General features: G+C 43.1%; 1 protein-coding gene across 1 annotated transcript in view; it reads right to left on the bottom strand.

Moving 5' to 3' along the window:
• Positions 1-5,939: 5,939 nt before the first annotated feature.
• Positions 5,940-23,944, bottom strand: part of B4GALT1 (beta-1,4-galactosyltransferase 1) — a 124,664-nt gene continuing 106,659 nt past the window's right edge. Inside the window, exon 6 of the mRNA XM_075604477.1 lies at positions 5,940-6,580. Within this exon, the coding sequence (XP_075460592.1) occupies positions 6,445-6,580 (136 nt within the window). The 3' untranslated portion in view covers positions 5,940-6,444. The remainder of the gene's footprint in view (positions 6,581-23,944) is intronic.

Genomic DNA, 23,944 nt, shown 5'->3' with positions numbered 1-23,944 from the left:
ACATTTTTACTTGATAGTATTACTTTTATTCTTGAACATAATGTTTTTATTTTTAATGGCAGTTTCTACCTTCAACGCCATGGTACCGCTATGGGAACCAAGTTTGCGCCCAGCTATGCGAACCTGTTTATGAGTGTGTGGGAGGAGAACACCATCTGGTCCCCCAACAGATTTGGCGCAAACTTGGTCCTCTGGCGAAGATATATCAACGATGTGCTCTTCATATGGCAGTGGGGTGAGGAGGGTTTGAAACTGTTCATTGATTATATTAATCATAACGATCAAAACCTTGTATTCACATCCCAGTGGAGTCAGTCTACAATAGACTTTCTCGACCTCACTATTTATATTGAGGGGGGCCTAATCAAAACCAAGACCTATTTCAAAGAAGTAGACTGTAACAATTACCTTATAAATAGCAGTTGCCACCATCGACGGTGGCTGTCAAATATCCCGTCGGGTCAATTTAGACGCATTAGGCGTAATTGCACAGATGAGAGCACCTTTAAAGAACAAGCAGACCTCTTAGAAAATCGCTTCATTGAGAGAAATTACGACCAGGAACAACTAAACACAGCCCTAACACAAGTTAGCAAAATTGATAGAGCGACACTTTTAGTTACAAAAGAAAAAACAATAACTAATAGAGACTTCGAGGTTCCGTTTATAACTAAGTACAACCAAGATGCAGACAAAATTAAAAAAATCCTCAAACGCCATTGGCACCTGTTAGAAAGCGATTCAGTTCTAATAGAACATTTACCAAAACCCAGAATAATTTTTAGAAGGGCTGATAATATTAAAAATCGCCTTGCGCCAAGTGTTTTTAAATCTAGCACTAGTAGTAAGAACAGCTGTCTGAATGAAATTTCGGGCTTTCACAAGTGTCAAACGTGCAAAGCATGTCACCATGGATCCAAAGACAAAATGCATTTTAAATCCACAGTCACAAGTGAGGAATTCACAATGAAACAGTTTATCAACTGCCGTTCGAGTTTTGTAGTGTACATGCTCGAATGCCCGTGTGGTCTCCAGTATACTGGAACACATGGGCAACATTAGGAAACAACTCCAAACTCACTTTCAGATTAAACATAACAGTGACGTGACAGGCCTAACATACCGTGCCATTGAGCAGGTACCCCCATGTTGGAGAGGCGGAGATAGGCTGACAAAACTTTCCCGCAAAGAAACATATTGGATATACAAACTTAAAACACTAACCCCAGGAGGTCTTAATGCAGACATTGACATCGCTTCATTTTTATAAACATTTTTATCAACTTGTTCTGTTATACATTATTTATTTATATATTTCATTTTTGTTCTGAATATATTTTTTCCACTTTCGAGCCCTTCATCAACTGATTATGTGAATCAATTGCATTATTACCAATCTCTTGCCTTATCATTCGGCTGTTTATTTACATTTTTTTCTGTGTATTAATATTCCCCTCCCCCGCAGCCCCCCCCCCCTGTCCCCGTTTTAAAATTATCTAACCATTTGTAGCCACAGACATTCTGTCCATACCAGCTCGCTACCCCTTGCATTTATGTTTTAAACTTAGGGGCACATGACAACATTATGCTCCAGACCAGGACGTCTAACCTAGTGACGTCACGGCAGTATACACATGCGTAGAGGCTTCACACGAACGTGATACCCAACGCAACCTCCCGCATGCGCACAACATGGCGTAGACGCCGAGAGGACAAATGAGATATCTAACGCCGCCTCACGCATACGCACGACATGGCGCCAACGCCGGTAACACGAGTGAGGCAACCAACGCCGCCTCACACATGCGCACGACACGGTGCTGATGAACAGTGTCACAGAAACAGCGCGAGAAGAAACTGACGCCCCGATTGGACGACAGCCATGCCACCAAACAGAAGAGATGCATTTAAGGCCCCACACTATTCACGCTATGACCTGAACCTGACGAAGGAAATTTACTTTCCGAAACCCGTCGTTCAAGGCATAGCGTGGAGCCCTCCTGCTTTTTGAACTACTCCCGTAGCCGCTCCCAGACTCTGTGAAACAGCCCTGCACCCGGACGCGGATTAAGGGACCCACTGTCACCAGAACTGGTTCCAGCAACGGAGACTACATTATGTATGTAAGTGTTTGAGTTTTTAATCTTGTGTTTAATAAAATTATTTTCCTTTTATCCTTCTGAGTGCCTGATTACCACAGTGACTGCAGACACAGACATCACAGCTGTTAAAACCCTGCCTTCATCACTCCAGCTCACACAAGCCCGTGTGAGTCTTTTTTATTCCATTTATATTTTATCTACACTTCAAGTGTAGTTATAGCCTCCATCCCTTCATTTACTTTGGATCTCTGTATATGTGTATGTCTGTTCCCTGTGGTTTACCGCAAGATACCAAAACTACAGACAGAAGGCACCACTCACAGTGGATTATCAGCTACAAACAGTTGCCCTGTCTCCACTCTCACAAGCCCGTGTGAGTGCATCTATTTATTTATTTTTATATATCCATTCATCCAGTCCACCCTTTCTGACACCCTAGTGTGTCGGAACCACATGTGGGCACTCTCCTTTTGATCCCCCTATGTGTGTCTCCTGTGTGTTCACCACTGCGTATTCGAGCCAGAACATACGGCAACCAGAGACCATCAACCAGCAATCAACAAAAGACGACAAGCACCTCAGCAGATGATTTCACCTTGAGACCAGATCAAGAACACCAAAGACAACGCTGAGGGATTTTGCTCACATATGCCCGTGTGAGTATTTATAGTATCATCAACCCTCACCCATTGTTTATTTATCTTTATGCTCTCTACATGCGCTCATCTACACTCTTTTCGCTAACCAATGTGTATACATGTAACCGAAAATCGTCACGATTGTCGGATATTTATCGGGGAACCCGTAACTCTGGTCCCTGACCTGATATGCACATTCTGACACCACTTTCTCCACAACATCCCCCTTAAAACTCATGTACCAGAAATCCCTGTTTGATTGCATGCCCAGAAAGGGAAAAATACAAAAAATACCTTTAATACATACAATACATTGGAATGATACAATGTTACTGGGCCCAAGGGCTAACTCTCTTGGACCCTTATACACAGATCAGTGATAACCAAAACCGGGCTTGACCTTTATTGAAGAGCCTGGTTACCCCCCACAGTCACACTGCTAACCAGACCAGTCTCAGGAATTTACCAGATGCCTTTGAGACTAACCTAGAGATCCCATTAAATCTCTGGTACTGTACATCTGTACACTTTCACTGGTTACTACAATTATGAACATATCGTTTTTCCATTGTTTTATTGGCCCATTAATGCAAAGACGATGTTCAGCCAGGAAAAATAAGTATTTTAAAGTGAAAGTTAACCCCTTGGTTGCTGTATTGTTAACACAGCTGAATAGGTTAAAGACATTAACGTGACAGGCAGTGAGAGAGAAGAAAGAGGGCATGGTGAAGTCGTTGCAAATTGGGTTTTTCTTCACATTTTTGTTTTTTGCAAATATGGGTTGAAGGGGAGTCCAGTTCATATACTTGCACTGTAGAACACAATTCACTTGTTCCAACCCATGTTTGATTTATAAGAAAGTTAGAGAGTATTCTACAAAGCAGACTCATTTTAGGTGCCTCTGTTCTGCCCCGTGATTACAGTATAATGAAATAGTGGGGGGCCCGAAAATCCAATTCAAGCTCATCGAGAATCATATCTACATGTAAAAATAATATCTGAACAATGGCAAAGTATAATTCACATCTATTAACGCAAGGAGCAGTAGGAGACCAAACTATGTAAAATTTGTATAACTTCATATTCAAAACAAACATATTAAAATAATTACTTGCTGAATTAAAAAAAAATGTTGGTATGCTGAAAAAAAAAAACCATCTTGAAATGAACAGTTACAGAAACATAAGGACATCTGTTTCAACTGTATTACTTTAAAAAAGATCACTGCTTTCCACGCAACATACCAACTGCCAATTTCATCCTCCGAAGCACTCTGCTATATGTACATTTCAGTAAGTATTGCTTAACCTGAAGAGTAAAATTGTAACACACACACACACACACACACACACACACACACACACACACACACACACACACACACACACACACAAGATAATAAACAAATTTGATTCTTTTAAAACACTTATAAAAAGTCCATAAACATTGTCGTATTTGGATCCCAGAATCACGTGGGCCAAAAGGACCTGGGATGGATGACATGCTACACGGGAGATTTAAACCCCATTTTGTTACCCTTGGAGGGGGGCGGTCTTTAAAACAAACAAAAAAAAAAACTATACGACTGATCGATGCATTTGCTTTATTTTATAGTCTTCAATAGTAAAAAAAACCCAGCAATTTAATGTGAATTTAAGTTTATTATACAACTCTATATAAAAATATGCTTTGCGTCATTTAAACAAGTACTTTTCAATAAACATTTGTGTGAAAGTTTTTTTTTTTTAAATCAAAGATACACATAACAAGAAAAATATATAGGTAAATCAATATCTGTTCTGATACCTGAATTTCTTATTTTCAAATGAATAGGTTTACATACATACACAGTGATGTGGCACTCAATGTCAGTTTCACGATTTACTTGCTTTCTGCAGCATTTAAGGCATGTACACACATGTAACAAAAGGACTTTGACTCCTTTTCTGACTTATTCATGCATTAAGTAACTACAATCCCTTCCGTGCTACAAAAAGTCTGCAGCTGTCAAGTATTGCAGGCCACTATACCATTTAAAGGCTTTGAAAAATCCCAGAGTATTGATAATGCACTTTTCAAACTACACAAGCATACCATATCATTCTCCCAACATCAAGTAGAAAAGTTATGAACTTTGTCGCAATTTTTCCTGGTCTGCCATTTATTACAGAAAACTGAAGCATTGTTGATTTTTATAAAAGCTAAAAATTATACGGCAATTTGTTTTCCTTTGCAATTTTGTCTTCGAATTTACATACGTTAGCACAACAGTGCCATATTTAAACCACATCAGTGTAAAAACAAAGGATTTACTGAAAAATTGGTTTGACGCAGAATAAAAGGCACATTTCCACTACAACAAACTTGGTTTCAATTTTCACATATAAAGAAATTCTGCTACGAAACAAAGTTTTCCAATATTCAATGTGTCATAGCGGCTACATATTGCCAATTCTCAGGGGAGCACAGGAGCTGAGAAGAAGTGTGGGTTGTTTTTGTGCCCTGCAAACCTTGCTGGCGGAGGTTTTCTTCAAGATCAAGGGATGTTTAACATTTGAAACGGGAGATCTGTGTTCTGGTTCTGAATCCATTGCAGTTATAGGATTGCAGCTTTATTATTTTATTTCTATGGGATCAATGCAATTACAGAGTTTGTTAGCAAAATTTGCAAAAAAGATGCTTATGGGATAGGCTAAACCATAATACTGAGTTAAGTTATGGTGAGTAAAAAAAGTGACAAAAACCCTCCACAGGAAAGCAAATATGCAAATATAGCTGTATGGTCATCTGCATGTCCTAGGCAGGTCTGCAACCCCACCTTTCCCCATAAGCCTCTCTTGCATTCCCAGTAAAATCAACCCCACACTGATGAGACACATCAAGGTCGAAACAGCTGTCTGTGGGTGGTTTTCTGGGTATGCACCTTAACCCTGGCTGTGCTCAAAGCTGTGACCATGCAGCAAGCTTAAGCCTATAGGGAACCATGTTAAAAATGGTTATTGAGGCAAAAAGTGACACTGTGTGCTCATTTGCATGTCATTTCCCAGAATCCCTTGCTGCAGTGGAAGTGCTGTATGCTGGGTGATAATGGGGAAAGGTGGGGTTGCAGACCTGCCTAAGACATGCAGATGACCATACAGCTATATTTGCATATATATATATATATATATATATATATATATATATATATATATATATGTATATGTATATATATATACATATACATACATACATACATAGTTCTCAGCCCCTTTTCTGATTGCAAACCTCACAATGAATTTCACTCCGGCAGGTAAAGGTGTAAAGTATGTAAACATCCTAAAACATGTAGCAGCATTGTAAATATGTTCATACAGAAACAGCAATACATTCAATTGGAGGTCCACTTCACCAAAGTTCAACTTCAGTGACAAAGTGGATACTGCATTTTCCTTTAGAGACACTACCTGCTTTCTAAAATACATAAAAAGTGAAATAACTGCATTTTGTATCAAATGTAATGTCCTGAGGCCACACCCTAATTATATACAACTCTTATTAACAAAAAAAAATGCAAGTATCAAAGAAACCCAAAGCAATTGATGAGGTTCTCTTAAAAAGATGCCAACGTTCCACAACAGTGGAAACTCCTCTGAAAAGTAATTTAAGGCATTATTGGTCAGTCTGTATTTTGGAATAAAGCATGCCGTTTGTTTGAGAGATTGCTATCTTGGTGAAGCCCCAACATCCACTGTAATTTTTGTGTACAACGGGTACTTTTCAGTTTTGACTACTTTGTATGAGAGCGAGTTTATTCCGTCTGAGTTCATGGTATGTCTTGTGTGCGCGATTAGGTCAAATCTGCAAAGGCAAGAAAACACAAATCAAAACAAAGAAAAAACAGTGCCCATTTTTATGCCTTTCAGATTACGTAATGTGCATGGTGTCAGAGATGAATACATGCCTATTAACAATAATTAATCAATTGCTTATTTGGGTACCAACTCACAGACTACAAAGTGTTAATCCAAAAAGGCAGTGTTTAAGAATTGAAGGATTGTTCAAGGAGTAGGTTTTGGTCGAATATATAAAGCTTTATTACTGCTCTACAAAGCCCAAGGTAACAGTGAGATGACATTACAGTACATTACAAAGAAATTAATGAAAACAAAATCACATTTATACACTATTTATTACCATGTCATTTGAGTCAGCCATTCATATTAACCACTCCCCAAATCGATATTCACTTTTTCCAGCAGTTCAATAAAGTAAATTCCTGGGATAGCTTCTCAAAACATTTGTTTCCTGTTTAAAATGATTAGTCCTCAACATGCCCAGTGTCTTCATAGTAATCAGACTTAACCATAATATATTACCCTTCTTGACCTTGAATCAGTGTTTTCCTAGCCCCATCTTCTCTTCATGCTTTCACATTGTTCTACTGAAGCATGTTAACAAAATTAGGAGAGAGACCAACAGAATAAAAATATGACTATCGAGTACTAGCTCTTTTCCAACTGGAAATAACGAAACTAGCTCTACAATAACAGAGTATAATGTGTTATTACAAATATAGAAATCATAGATATAGTATGGTGGGTGGGTGTGCTTAAATACCTCTCCTGTCCACACATGGTTTATTAATATGCAATATATAATACATATATGAAAATGATCATAATCTGTAAAAAGCAGACACTGGCGTAGTGTTGATGAAAGTTCTATCCAATACACATCCAGAACAAGAGATTGGATATTAAACTTATTCTAATTAAAAGTACTTCCAATAGGTGGTAGGAGAAAAGACGGTAAAGAAAATCATTCTAAAAAGAATTGCATGAGTATATCCCATGTCTCCCAAAGGCCTTCTGCACCCTACTGTCAAATCACTGACCCTGCTTAAGCCCTTAAAGCGGCCATCTAATCTTGCGATTTTTTGGCAATTTTTTTTTTTTAACATAAGACGGTCTTATGGTCCTACGGCAGGTGGTCTTCAGAGCTGAACCGCATTAATTTGAAAACATTTATTGATCATTAACACTTTATTAGTAACTTCTGACGTCTCTGCAACTGCATGAAATCTAGATTAAGTAACTAAAATATATTGTTATACATTCATATAACTGTGGTTGGTTAACAATTTACAACTATTAGAGGTTGATAATTGAATATGAATTTAGTAATCCTAAAACAATAGGGCACTGTTTATATAATTACAGTTATGTGTATATTAATGTTCAACCAATGTGTATTTATATTGTCTGATATAATTTCATCTTTTTTTCTGTATTTTTTCTGTATTATTGTATTATGTACAGTCTATAAATTGTTATATAGCAGTAGGTTGATATTATAATCAATCATTGTTAGCACAGATGACCTAATATATGTTCAAATTGGGCGTAATCTATTCACAAGCTGCAATTGGACAGAAACACCTTTAAATAGTAGCCCAATGAGAACACACGGTATCCCCTGATGAAATCCATAACCGGAAGAAACGCGTAGGGCACGTGGTTTTGCAGAGCTACGGTGGTGGACTAGCTCGTGCGTCTTCTGCCAGGAAAGGGAGGACATTCCCTGAGCCGTATGCAGCATTCAACACAACTTGCCAGGAACTACAGGCTGCTCATCTGAATTGCCGGAGGGACATCTGATCGTGATATACCGGCAGCAGTGAGGTCTGATGTATTGAAGCAAGCGGTCGGCGAGCAGATACATGTTGGTGCATGGGTTTACCCATACAATGCTTTTATTGCATTGACAAATTGTGAGTGTGCATTTGTCTTGACATCTTTTATTAAAATTTTGTTATTGGATTTTACACATGGATCGGGCGCTTTTTCTCTTTTCTCTCTCTCTCTCTATATATATACAGGCATACCCCGGTTTAAGGACACTCACTTTAAGTACACTCGCGAGTAAGTACATATCGCTCAATAGGAAAATGGCAGGTCACGCATGCGCCTGTCAGCACGTCCTGAACAGCAATACCGGCTCCCTACCTGTACCAAAGCTGTGTGCAAGTGGGGAGACTATAGAGCCTGTTACAAATGCGTTATTTACATCAGTTATGCACTTATATGAAGATTGCAGTACAGTACATGCATCGATAAGTGGGGAAAAGGGTAGTGCTTCACTTTAAGTACATTTTCGCTTTACATACATGCTCCGGTCCCATTGCGTACGTTAATGCGGGGTATGCCTGTATATCTCTCTCTCTCTACACCTCTCTCCCTCTCTCCCTCTCTCCCTCTCTCCCTCTCTCCCTCTCTCCCTCTCTCCCTCTCTACCTCTCTACCTCTCTACCTCTCTACCTCTCTACCTCTCTACCTCTCTACCTCTCTACCTCTCTACCTCTCTACCTCTCTACCTCTCTACCTCTCTACCTCTCTACCTCTCTACCTCTCTACCTCTATATATAGTGCAGAATAAATGAGTTCTTCAGTATTAGGTGATACCTTTTTATTGGACTAACAATTTATGTCATAGGACAAGCTTTCAAGAGTTCGCCTCTCTTCTTCAGGTCTGCAATACTGATATACAAAGGATTCAATGGCTAAAACAGTGTAGAGAGATAGGAAGTAGATATCGTTGTTTAGTTGTGATTCCTTTCACAACTAAACAGCGACATCTACTTCCTATCTCTCTACACTGTTTTAGCCATTGTATCCTTTGTATATCAGTATTGCTTGACCTGAAGAAGAGAGGAGAACTTTTGAAAGCTTGTCCTATGACAAATTATTAGTCCAATAAAAAAAGGTATCACCTAATACTGAAGAACTCATTTATTCTGCACTATCGCAACTGGACTAACACGGCTATTTTCTGATATATATATATATATATATATATATATATATACACACACACATATATATATATATATATATACACACACACATATATATATATATATATACACACACACATCTCTCTCTCTATACATATATATATATATATCTCATCCCCCCCTCACCTCTCTTCTCCCCCACCACCTCTCTTCCCCCCCCTCACCTCTCTATTCCTCTTGTGTAGAACTGCTGTGTGTGTGTGTGTGTGTGTAGAACTGCTGTGTGTGTGTGTGTAGAACGGCTGTGTGTGTGTGTGTGTGTGTGTGTGTGTAGAGCTGCAGTGCGTGTGTGCGTGTAGAGCTGCAGTGAGTGTGAGTGTAGAGCTGCAATGCGTGTGTGTAGAGCTGCAGTGCGTGTGTGAAGAGCTGCAGTGTGTGTGTGTAGAGCTGCAGTGTGTGTGTGTAGAGCTGCAGTGTGTGTGTGTAGAGCTGCAGTGTGTGTGTGTGTGTGTAGAGCTGCAGTGTGTGTGTGTAGAGCTGCAGTGTGTTGTGTTTACAGAGGGGAGCTGCAGTGTGCGTGTAGAGCTGCAGTGTGTTGTGTTTACAGAGGAGAGCTGCAGAGTGTGTGTGGATGCTACAGTGTGTGTGTGTATTTATAGAGTGGGGTGGAAAGCTATGTGTGTGTGCTGTGTGTTTTGTGGTTCTAGAGGGGTGCAGTAGAGTCTGTTTTGTTGGTGTGTATGTTTTGTGGATGTAGAGCGTGAAGGAGAGCTGCAGAGTGTTTAGTTGGTGTGTGTGTGTTTGCTGTTTGTGGGTTTACAGGAGGGCTGCAGTGGGTGTAGAGGGGGGCAGCAGTCTGTTTTGTTGGTTTGTGTCTGCATTGTGTTTTGCGGGTGTAGAAGAGACCTGTAGTGTGTGTCTTCAGAGGGTGTAGAGGGTGGAGGAGGGCTGCTGAGTGTGTTTTGTTCCTGTGTGTGTCTGCAGTTTTGTGGGTTCACAGAGGGGCTACAGTGGGTGTAGATAGGGAGTAGGAGGGACTGCTGTGTGTGTTGTGTTGTGTGCAGCAGAGTGTGTGCAACCCCCCTCTATATACAGAGTGTGTGTTTGTGTGTATCGACGGGGAGGGGAGGGCTGCAGAGCGTGTATGTATATGTAGAGGGGGGCTGTGTGTATGTACAATTTCAATTTAATAAACACGTGCAGTAAAAGCAAAAGAATTTAGACTATCATGCTGTTAAAAATCAATATGACAACAAAAGTGTCTTTTTAATGAAAAATGTAAATAAATAAGCCTACATTTAGCCTTTAATAGTAATAATCCCCCCAGAACAGGGCGTTACTAGCCAATAATGCCCTGGCTGGGTTAAAGTTATTGCCCAGTAATACCCTGTTCTTTAGGGATAATTACTTAATAAACAGGCAAAAAGTAGAAAAAAGGAACAAGAAATGTAGCCTTAGTGAAGCCAGTGTGAGCTGTATTATGCTGCACTTATAGTGCCAGCGACAGCGCTTCAAAACAAATGTATTGAAGCCGTCGCTTGCACTTATAGTAGGAGCGACGCAACAGCGCGACGGATTGGTCGCGATCGCTGGAAGTTACTTCAATTTGATTTTTCCAGCAACTGTAACATCACGTCAGCGTCCCTGTCGCCGGCACTATAAGCGCAGCCTAAGAATTGAAGCTCACTCCTGGTAGGCTAGTTCAGGGGAGCAACAGACAGTGAATCCCTGCGCTTCTCCCTTTGGGATAGCAATAAATGGGGCAGTGCCTTAGCAAATGCTTGTTAAAATAGAATACAAGAAAATTGGTCTTTCAAAGTTGTTTTTTTTAAAACAGAAAATGCTAAAAGTATTTTTTCTTACTACAGAACTGATTTATTAAAAAAAAAACCACACATGCAGGATATTGACTGAACTGCAGCTTTAACAGCAGATATAATATCCAGACCCACAGCAATTTGAGTCTCTGGAAAATTGGTTGCTGAGCTCTGAGAATCACTCTATATATTATATATGTAACCCTGTTCCCCCCCCCCCAGTCTCTACGGGAGAGTGAGGGGTGCATGGGGGCTGATTACATGCGGTGTGGTGCGTACCTGTGAGGAACAGGAGGGCCTGAGCTTCCCGCGATGTTGTGGGGGAGCCAGGACCGGGCTTCTGGGGTGATAGCCTCCATATTATCTTAGTGGTGCAGCGCCTCCATCTTCTATACTCCCAGGGTAATGGGACAGGACCGGTATAGAAGAACCCCTCAGGTCCCAGGGTTATACTCTCCAGATCACACACAGTCTTTACGGGTGCAGAACAGTCTCTTTATTTGACAGAGCAACGATATCCCAACGATAAGGCTTCCAGCAGCCACAATACAATCGCCAGTGCAAGGTACAACCCGCTCAACTCCCTCGACCTCCTCCTCTCCTTCCCTCCAAGTCACTCGGCCGACAGGATGGTCTGAGCTAGGGCTGCAATACCCCGTGGCCCACCCCCGAGGTTAGTCTCGAGGTGGGTCTTGAATTCTCTCCCCATCAAACCCGGGAAGCGGGGTGAGGGCATTGGTCCACCAGTCTATGATTCTATCAGCTCTACTTATAGACGCTGATCGGTTTGGTTCCTCTCGCTCTCAACCGGCATGCTGCGCCGGGGAGCCCATAGCCTTCCGATACTCCTCGGAACGTTCCGCAGGAATCGTGGCTCACGGCCTAATACTCAGCAGCTCTAGACTCTTGGTATCACTGCTCACTCAAACTCTTCTTAAGCTACTCTCTCTCTTGAAGAACCATTAATAAGAGAGGAACACGGCACACAGCAAGGACGAAGAACAACTCCTCACTCACCGGAGTGGGCTGCTAAATATAGAGCTAGCCCCTCCCCTCCTGGTGTCAGCAGAACCTCCCCTCTTGCTCACGCCTGCAGCAGAGTCCAGGCCTGCATCTACCATTCAGGTGCGGGCTATGAAGGGGGAAAACCCATAATGAGTACTGGCGCCTGACCTTAACAGGACTTACCGCAGTAGAAGGAAGGTAGGTAAAGCCTGAGCTGTTTACAGGGGGCTACATATATATATATACATACATATATATATATATATATATATATATATATATATATATATATATATATATAACTCTTTACTCGTTTGAGAGCACGTATTTTTCCTGTTACATGCGTGTTATTCTTTGTATAGAGTGATCCTCAGAGCTCAGCAACCAATTTTCCAGAGACTCAAATTGCTGTGGGTCTGGATATTATATCTGCTTTTAAAGCTGCAGTTCAGTCAATATCCTGCATGTGTGTTTTTTTTTAATAAATCAGTTCTGTAGTAAGAAAAAAAACTTTTAGCATTTTCTGTTTTTAAAAAAACAACTTTGAAAGACCAATTTTCTTGTATTCTATTTTAACAGCCATTTATTATTTATTTATAAAATATTTTACCAGGAAGAATTACATTGAGAGTTACCTCTCGTTTTCAAGTATGTCCTGGGCACAGAGTAAAACAAATAATACATGGTTACAAGTACAGTTTCATAAATGAACAGGGTATACATTATATACAAGACATTGCGTGCACAGTTAAAGAAAATATATATTATGAGCGTATGAAACAGTTACAGACCAGGTTAAAATGCGAGACAGCCTTAGATTTGAAAGAACTTAAACTGGTGGTGGATGTGAGAGTCTCTGGTAGGTTGTTCCAGTTTTGGGGTGCACGGAAGGAGAAGGAGGAACGTCCAGATACTTTGTTGAGCCTTGGGACCATGAATAGTCTTTTGGAGTCTGATCTTAGGTGATAAGTGCTGCAGGTGGCAGGGGTGAGGAGCTTGTTCAGGTAGCTGGGTAGCTTGCCCATGAAGAATTTAAAGGCAAGACAGGAAAGGTGAACTTTGCACCTAGACTCTAGTGTTGACCAATCTAGTTCTTTGAGCATTTCGCAGTGATGTGTGTTGTAGTTGCATTGGAGAACAAAACGACAAATTGAATTGTAGAGGGTGTCAAGTTTGCTAAGGTGGGTTTGAGGAGCCGAACCATATACTATGTCTCCATAGTCAATAATTGGCATTAGCATCTGCTGTGCGATACGCTTTCTGACCAAGAGACATAGGGAGGATTTGTTCCTGTAAAGTACCCCTAGTTTGGCATAGGTCTTGGTTGTCAGGGTATCAATGTGCATCCCGAATGTTAAGTGGGAGTCAAACCATAAGCCCAGGTATTTAAAACTAGTGACAGGTGTTAGGGTGGTGTTAGCGTTGGTTAGAATCAGGAGCTCAGTCACTGGAAGCTTTACAAATTTAGTCTTGGTCCCAAATACAGTCTTGTCAGTGTTTAAAAACAGTTTGTTTTGGGAAATCCAGTTTTCGAGTCTCAAAAAGTCAGACTGAAGTATGTGTTGAAGGTCAGAGAGGCTATGACTGTGTGCATATAGGATTGTGTCATCTGCATACATGTGTATTGAGGCTTCCTTACAAGCTGTGGGAAGATCATTAATGAACACTGAGAAGAGTAGGGGCCCCAGAACAGAGCCTTGCGGGACACATGTTGGGATCTTCCTGATAGGTAGGACTGAAACCAGTTTAAAGCATGTTTCCCTATTCCAGAGCTCTGGAGTTTGTTAAGCAGGATAGCATGATCGACTTTGTCAAAAGCCTTTGCAAAATCTTGGAATACTGCACCAGTGAGTGCTAAGGCACTGCCCCTTCATGTCCTGTCACAAGCCCTGGCACACCCCTTTGTCAGCCCTGCCCTCCCTCTAGCACATGTCAGTGCAGGAGTGCTCATGAATATTCATGAGCTCCACTGACTGACAGAAGCAGATGAAAAACATATGCCATATCTAAAGATGTCGCCAAATTTCGCCGATCAATACATGGAGAACGAATTGACTGGCAGCTATACAGTTCTTTAGGTAATTAGAGATTGCCCACTTGAAACTATTGAATTAAAAAAAAAAAAAAGACTGAACTGCAGCTTTAAGAGGCAGAATTTATGCTTGATGAGGAAGTATTTTACATACTGGCTAATCACTCCATGTCTTTGGGGACTTATTCCATCAGATGCATGTCTCATTAATTTGGAATTTGAAATAGCCTGTCAAAGAGTTTTTTGCATATCAAAGTGATTCTTACCTTCTTTTCTACACTAGGGATGGGGTTCAAACTAATAGTTTACCCCTTCTTCATGCAACAGTGTTTCTTTTGGGTAGTATTCGTGTAAGGGGTCCTAGCCTAATATTTTGTACTGTTACCTATTTCTCTTTGTGTCAATTAATAAATTGTTATTTCTTATACCACATATAATCGACAATCTAAACAAATATGTGATATCATACATAAACATTGGCATACTCTGTCACTTGACAGGGATATTGTAGAGTATATAAGAAATGGGCCAAGATTCACATTTAGGAAGGCTAAAACTTTAGCATCACACCTGGCACCTAGCCATTTTCAGTCAAACACTAATAAAATAAAAGGGATCCCTAAGGGCTTTTTTGCATGTGGAAATTGTTCTATGTGTAGGTATGTCCACAGTACCAAATGTGTAAAATCAGAATCTAACGCAAAAAAACATTTTATTAAGGAGTTTCTAAATTGCAATACGTCCTTTACTATATATCTTTTAAGATGTGGCTGTACTAAAATGTATGTAGGACGCACAATTAGACCTGTTAAAACTCGCATAGCAGAACATGTAAGACTTATCAAAAGAAATGATACTACCCACCCTGTCCCTAGACACCCCAAAGGAGGTATAAATAATTTCTCCTATACTGCTATTGAGCATATACCTTGTCATGCTAGAGGAGGACATACTGTAGGGAAGGTGTATTGAATAAACAAGAAATGTATTGGGTGTACACCCTGAACACACTCCATCCGGCCGGAATCAACCAAGACTGGGAGCTCAAGCACTTCTTGGTGGGGTGATGGCCCAATATGTAAGGTGTTCAGGGTGTGCTTAATGTCCAAATTATGTCTATTTGGGTATCATTACCCATTATAGAAAAATCATTGATATATGCTAATTCAAAATATCCACACTGTGTATTATAACATTTATTAAGTTTTGAGAATTAATTCTATGTTACATTATTCATTTATTTTTATGATTATGTAAGTTACAATTCCTATCCACTTTCTTTCAGATCGAATTTATTAATTAATTATTATACAATTTATTAATGTTTTATTTATACCAGTAATTGAACATAATGCTTTGAATGATTTTAATTTTAATATTATACAGCATTAGGCTGTCATTTTAATTTTGTTAACAATGTATGCAATATTTGCATGTCTGTATGTCCCTTCATGTATAGGGCGATGTGATATAAACAGTCCTATAGTATAGCGAATCACCTAATTGATTTCCACAGTGGTAGATTTATCTGACCTTAGAAATGATTGGCTGTTGATCTAACTCTCTCCCTATATAAACTGGGACATTGTGCATGAACAGCACTCTTTGAAAAAGTCCTGGCTTGGACAAAACGCGTAAGAGTGTTCATGCTGTTGTACATTGCTGGTTACTAATAAAGTTTTTTATATTCATACAACTGGCTGAGTGAAGGTGCTGTGAACCTCGGAAGCAATCTCCATTTTTTTCACCTGTGACGTCATATCCGGTTGGGGCACGCAGACACCAGCAAGCAGAATCCCAGCACACAGAGCCTCCAGGATCAAGCTTGCATCCGCAAACAGGAACGGCTTTCAAGGGACCTCCACGCGATACACAGGGGAGACAGGTGAGGATATATTGGTAGCCGGGCCGTGATTTACTTGGGGGCGCCACCTTGGGAGGTGTCCCCTTGTACCTCTAACCGGTTTTCCAGTACCCCACTACCCTTGTTAGTATCGGAGATACCCCAATATTGCCTTATTACCTGCATCACGTGTATACCGGCGTCAAACCTTCTTTCCTAAACACACTCCATAGTGCCTGGTAGTGGCCTCGATAATTGGGGTTACCCTATTTTTCCTTATACGGTATACCTGTGTGCTCCCAAGCGGGTACATTTGCACGCCCTGGGCGAGCTCCTATTGGCCCAAGCAGCACACGTGTGGTACTAGGTGGCGAGTAGATTTTTTTGTTCAGCAAGTAGATTTTTTGGTGATTTGTCGACCACTGTGTGTGTGTGTGTCTTCCCCCTCCCAATCGCAGATCGGGTCCCCTAAGGTGTTCTGGGGTCTGGCTAGGTGTCTCTTGTGAGGTGCATACCTGCTGGCAACAGGAGGGCCTGAGTCTCCCGCGATGACATGGGGGATAACAGGAACAGGTTACTGGGGTGGATGCCTTCGTTCTGGTTCAATGGTGCAGCGCCTCCATCTATAGTAAGCCCCAGGAATGCTGGGTGGAATCCTTACCAGAGTTTCCCCACAGGGATGAGAAATTCCAGTCTCACACAAGGATTATCTTTAGAATCAGCAGTCTCTTTATTCTCCAGGGCAGCAGCAGCAGCAGCCGACAGGTACAGGTGATGCACAGTCCACTAACTGTTCTCCCTTGTGATGGTCCTGCCTCCACTCTGGACCATACGGGCATCCAGAGTGGGGCTAGCTCTTCCCTCACCCCTTAAGCAGGGTGAGAGGCACTTGGTCCACCTCACTAACTATAGTTTGATCAGCTCTACTCATGAGCTGATCACTCCTCTGATTCCTAACTCATTAACACTTCACACTCCACTCTAACTCTACCACTAAATAAGAAGTGACACTGCTTTATGTAACCTCCAGTAGGCACCGCCCCTGGGTCTCTTGATTGGACACGGGGACCTACCTTTACTCACACAACCCAGTGTCATAAGCGGGGGGAACCCATGTCAACTCCTGGTAATCTGCCCTTAGCAGAGTTTACACACAGGAGGAGGATAGAACTATAGCCGCATTTCTTACCAGGGCTACACTCTCCCTCAGGTGGAATCCAATGGTCCCCACTTGGAACTAATTTGCTGGACCATCCTGCAGGTGAACAAACTGTGAACATACAAAACATAATTAATCAATATTGTGTACACTAGACTGTAACACCCATGATGGCAAAATTACACAATGGGAAACCCCCAACATGGAGAACCCTAACCCAATAGTAATGACGGGGATCAGGCTTCTTCAATTCCCGCCCGTTGTGATCCACAATATTAACATCCGGTCTGTACAGGTTGTTATGCATAAATATATTCCTGCTTGTACTCCAAGGCTTTATCACAGAACATATTTTATCCTCCCTTATGTAGGTAGTGCTACCAAACTTAATCCTCAAGTGTTCAAGGACTGCATCTCTGAGCCAGGTGTCTCTCTGGTCCTCGATCTCCTGCATCATCGGCTCTGGCACGTATAGGTTGTCGGTATCTCGCCGCTATGGCTCTGTCTGCCCTACTTAATTTAGTAAGTTTCCGGTTCCCAGCCTTTCCTGGCAGTACCCAGAACTGTGGCTTCTCAGGCGCAACATCATCGTACAGAATTGATGAGCCTTTGGGGGTAATCACCTTTTGCATAATATCTCTCCACCTGTTGTCTAACTCGTCGGCAACCTCCTGTGGAGAATAGGTGCCTACGTCCCACCAGTGATCTACAATATCTTTCTTTATTAACAGAAATCTGGTGCAGTCCATCCCCTCATGATACCCTGTGAATAACGGTGCCCACCATTTATCTCGGTGCTCATATGAGGATGACACACTCATACCTTCCTCAGAGTCTGCTCTGGAAGATACACCGGATGTTGCTGCCTCTGTAGAGTGCGAGCCTCTGCGTCTACCTCTAATGACATTCTTATAGATCGTGGGGTTCATCTTAGGTGGTTTGGGAATTACGGGACCTGCTTTTGCAGTAGACTGGGACCCTCGGGCCCTACCTCTAGGAACAGGATTAAACACAGTGGGGTTAGGTACATGTACAACACTTGACAATGGTATCTCCCCATCAGAACCCTCATCACTTGTCACCCAATCCCGCCAATCAGTTGAAAACTTGGGCGTCTTATCCAGCTTACTCCCACTAGGACCCGGTGGCACGACACGTGATGGGGCAGTGGCCGGGGCAATAGCGCTAGGGGCGGTGACCATGGGATCGCCAAAGTCCATTACAGTGTCTCTGAGTCGGGTGATGCCACGACCTGTAGGTATTTTCTTACTGGCTCTTTCGGAAGCACTTCGGGCTCCTCACTTGGCTACTTGAGCTTCCAGCCCAGCACTACTTATGGAAGCAATCAAAGCTTCCGGGCCTCTGCGCCAGTCTGATCCGGAAGTGACGTCATCGCTGGTCTCCGCGGAATCTCCATCCGCTCCTTGGTCTCGCACCCGAAGTGCGTCGAGGCCCGGAAGGGGCGGTGGTAGTCCATCAGGGTCGTGGACGGGCAAGTAGGCCTCAAGCCCTTCTCTCTCCACAGGTTCCTCCTTCACCTGGCGGGAATAAGGAGTGGTGGTGTCCTCTTACCGCTCCGCTGTCTTGCGATGCTCTGCGGTTCCTCCGGAGCCATCTCGGATCCCATCTCCGCCGCACTGGGATTCGCCACGGCCGTGGGACTTCTACGCGGTTCAGGCCGCACCAGCGTTCGCCGACGGGGGGTCTCCGGACTCGTCTGCTCCATCTCAGGGGTAAGTGGGACTTCTTCTTTACAGCTGGGATGGTCCGCCGGTGCATCACCACCGATAACAGGCTGTCTCTCTCATCCGACGAGGACTGCAACGGCTCCTCCGCTGGGGAATCACCTCGAGTCCTTGCAGCACCGCCAGTGGGTATGGGTACGAAATGGGCCCACTCCGGTACCTCCACTGCGGTCGTGCTCTCCTCCGTCGGGACATCTCTTGGTGGCTGGGCCTGGGTCCCTATCGCAGGGGTGACATATGGGACCAGGGCAGCCTTCGCCTCCGACTCCTCTACCTCGATCAGCGTCGCTGGAGAGGCATCTTGCGGGGTCTTTATCATAGGGCATGGCTCGATAGGCCACAGGTAGAAAGTGCCACACTGTTGGCACCGTGCCATTGTACCTGGGGCTGGTCCCGGTGACCTGCATTGGACACACAGGCACCGCAGATATTCTCGGCCATCAACCTCCACAACCAGGAAGCCTCCTGGAAGCTGACAAGTGGTTACGCTTAGGTCAGCCATCTTTTGCGCGGGGGGTTGATTCGCTAAGCTTGCTGGTTTCGCACTTAGCTCCTTCGCCAGTCAAGCAGAAGTGAAGTTCCTCAGCCTCACTTCCTGTCCCTCCTTCCGCTGGGAGGACTGTTTGGATTGGTTCTTGGTGTGCCCCTTCCCTCTGGTGGAAACAAGAGGAGGGGCACTCTCTCTCTTTGTGTGATGTGGCTTTGTCCGTCGGCCAGTCACTGCACAGGTGGGTGTGGCTTCGGCTTTCGCGCCGCTCCCTTCTTTTGGCTGGGGTTCTGGCGCCAAACCCCTACACATCTCTCGCCACATTTCTTTTACAGCCTGCTTGCACGCAGCACGTGCGCGATCTAGGCTTGGCAGGAGTCGCCATTTGGGATCAGCTGCAACACGCGTTGCAGTGAATGACGCAGCTGTCGTCATTTTAACCTCCTCCATGCCCCGCAGAGCACATGTATCTCTCGTCGCCATCTTTAGTGAGCCATCTAAACCCACGATAGCGCTAATCTCAGTGCCTATGGTGTAACTCGTTCCTAGACACTTACTACACTTAATAGTGCTCTAACCAATGAATATAACGCATGGCATACCCCAGGCTAAGCAGAACTCTCTCCTAGTACACCGCACTCGCTGACGGTTCATTACAAGCACTCTGTGGTGTGTTTTCTGGATACTGGCTAGTGTACTTGGCATTCCTAAGTACTGGGCGTCAACCTACTTTTGGCCAGTCATAGTGCAGACCCTATGCTGAAGTCCCTGACCTTGTTAACAGGCTAACCCCCACAGGAATCCTACACTATGTGCCTCAAGGGACTAGAACAGCTGTAGCCTCTTTATCCAAATTTACATCACCCTCCTAGGGCACCTAGGGTGTACTATGCGAGAAGACGGTCTCTCCTGACTACCCCTAGTCTGCAAAAATGCCCTTCCTTCTGCAGCACTTGCTCTGAAAGTGTACCTACATCTTTCAGCTCTGCTTCGCTGAAAACCTGTCCTGTTGCTCTCAGCAATTTCAGCAGCGCCTCCAAATCTAGCCCCTCATCCCCTCCCAATCGCAGATCGGGTCCCCTAAGGTGTTCTGGGGTCTGGCTAGGTGTCTCTGTGTGGTGCATACCTGCTGGCAACAAGAGGGCCTGAGTCTCCCGCGATGACAAGGGCGATAACAGGAACAGGTTACTGGGGTGGATGCCTTCGTTCGGGTTCAATGGTGCAGCGCCTCCATCTATAGTAAGCCCCAGGAATGCGGGGTGGAATCCTTACCAGAGTTTCCCCACAGGGATGAGAGATTCCAGTCTCACACAAGGATTATCTTTAGAAGCAGCAGTCTCTTTATTCTCCAGGGCAGCAGCAGCAGCAGCCGACAGGTACAGTGATGCACAGTCCACTAACTGTTCTCCCTTGTGATGGTCCTGCTTCCACTCTGGACCCTACGGGCATCCAGCGTGGGGCTAGCTCTTCCCTCACCCCCTAAGCAGGGTGAGAGGCACTTGGTCCACCTCACTAACTATAGTTTGATCAGCTCTACTCATGAGCTGATCACTCCTCTGATTCCTAACTCATTAACACTTCACACTCCACTCTAACTCTACCACTAAATAAGAAGTGACACTGCTTTATGTAACCTCCAGTAGGCACCGCCCCTGGGTCTCTTGATTGGACACGGGGACCTACCTTTACTCACACAACCCAGTGTCATAAGCGGGGGGAACCCATGTCAACTCCTGGTAATCTGCCCTTAGCAGAGTTTACACACAGGAGGAGGATAGAACTATAGCCCCATTTCTTACCAGGGCTACACTCTCCCTCAGGTGGAATCCAATGGTCCCCATTTGGACCTAATTTGCTGGACCATCCTGCAGGTGAACAATCTGTGAACATACAAAACATAATTAATCAATATTGTGTACACTAGACTGTAACACCCATGATGGCGACATAAGGAGAAAAGAACTAAAGCCTCATTTCTTACCAGGGCTACATATATATAGTATTTCACTATTCACTTTACTTGCAGACATGTGAGTATCTGTACTGGTATATATCAGTTTTTGACTGCAGTATATTATATAAGCATATGCTTGGATATATTAACCCTTTCACATAACATTATTTTGCATTTAGCGTAGGGACCTGCTATAGAGACTTACCTTGACGTGGTTAGCAGGCTCCTTTATCTTATAGATTTTCACACTATATATATATATATATATATATATATATTTATCCCCATATATTGCTATCCCAAAGGGAGAAGCGCAGGGATTCACTGTCTGTTTTTCACATTTGTATGGCCAATCTCTTCGCCAGCTGCATGCTCCTTACATGGAGAAGCGCGGCGATTATATACTTCTTTTACTAGTTCAAGGGAGCGCAATCTTTTTTCCCTGCACCCCCCTGCCAGCTGTTCCCCTCTCTCCGCGCCCCCCCCCCACCCAACCTTACCTCGGCTCAGGCAACGTGACGTCACATTTCGTCTCCAGAAGCCGCCAAAGCCAAGGTAAGTGCAGTTTACAGAGGCCTACGCCACTTCCCCGGCACTTCATTTAACTGCCTTCGGGAAGCGCGCTGGGCCTCGGTAACCCCCCCCCCGGGCAGACAATCTCACATCCCCCCCTAGGGGGGCACACCCCCCAGTTTGCACACAGCTGGTCTAGTTGTAGTTGCAGTGTATCAAAGAATTGCATAGCAATCAGACCACTGAGATTCTGTGCACAGGATACCAAAGACTCATATAACACACAGTGAGGAGGCATAGGTCAGATGGAGAACTTATTATTACTTAGGTCAATTTGGTGCAGGACTTTAGTTAAGCATCCATTTCTCTCCCCTTTATTGCAGTCACAGTGTGTCACTGAATATTTTTGAAAATTGATAGAAATGCTTTCAAAAAGTTCAGCAGATGAGTCCATGTTGAAATGTATTATAGATGATACAGTTCGGTCTGGAAATAATTGGACACTGATACAAGTTTTGTTATTTCGGCTGTGTACCAAAATAAATTCAAGTTACAGTTAAATAATGAATATGGGCTTGTAGACGGACGTTCACAGAGGTACACAATTAGGAGGCTTTATAATGTGAAATTATAATAGGCTTTATTGTGTACCTCTGTGAACGTCCATCTACATATGGTGTACGAGGTGGGACAAGAGGTGTCCTTGTAGTTAAAAAGGACCGGAGATTATTATGTGAAATTTTTTTTTATGCTTTTTGCCTACAAACAGTCTGAGAAAAAAAAACAAAAAACCTCATGCAGCAGAGATCAGAGTTAAAGGGACACACCACTGAAACTTACACTGCATTGAAACTTACAAAACCACAGATGGACTCTTTGCCCCAACCCCAAGAGGAGAGAAGAGAGACTGCTGAAGTAGCTAAAACTTTATTTGCCTATCACAAAGCGTAATATGGTCCTTGAAATAGGAGTTTTGTCTTTCAGCCATAGTCAGGGTTCAAGAAGTGAGTCAGCCCTTAAAAAGGGATAGGTGTTTGTTGTTTTCAAAAGTTTCGCTGAAGCAATGAATACAGATGTTGACCCACGAGTGGTACTGATTTTGCAAATAAAGGTTGCCACACCGCATAGGGCTACCAGCTGTGAATGGAGTATATGCAGAAAAGTGTGAAAATTGATACAAGACTGTGCAGAAGCAGGGGAATTTTTAGCAAACAAATGCTGAGTGTAAAATTGTCCTATAAACGAAAAGGTTTTTAAAAGCCAATTGCTGAGTGTTGAGTCCACTGCAAAGAATGTTTTTTTTTCTGCAAGTAAAAAAGTATGCCTATTATTATGTGAGCAAAACAGACACCCAAAGTGTGAAGTGTGAATGCCATAATACCCAAAGATGAGACTGAAAATTACTGAACTCAGGCAGAAAACCAAATTCTGTTGCTGAAGCGGAGGGATTGCACCTAGCAAGTAAATGGTGTATAGCAAATAGACTTTTTTTTACCTAGCAACTGCACATCTTGTATACCTGATAAAAGAAAATGCATGCACAGTACTGCTGATATTGAAAAAAAAAATTACCCAAGAAAGAAAAGTCTACAGAGATGTCTGTGAGAGCTACGACCTCTACAAGCAAAATATGCCCATCTGTAGGACTACCACAATTGGGGGTTCTAGCAAATACAGTGGCAACAGCTGCAATAGCGCCTCCTGAGGTCAGGAAGAAAATTACACCTGATAGCCTAAAAATGGAGGACAAGATGCAGCGTTCCTGTAATGAACTCTACCCCACGGAAGAGTGGCCCTTCCAGTCCAATAAAGAGGAAGACATCTCTTACGGGGAACCCGAACCGAGTCACACCCACAAAACACCCCAAGAATGG

The sequence above is a fragment of the Ascaphus truei genome, chromosome 1 (genome assembly GCF_040206685.1).
Source record: "Ascaphus truei isolate aAscTru1 chromosome 1, aAscTru1.hap1, whole genome shotgun sequence".
Lineage (NCBI taxonomy): Eukaryota > Metazoa > Chordata > Amphibia > Anura > Ascaphidae > Ascaphus > Ascaphus truei.
The sequence above is the reverse complement of the archived record's forward strand: the minus strand, read 5'-3'. Positions and strand labels throughout refer to the sequence as shown.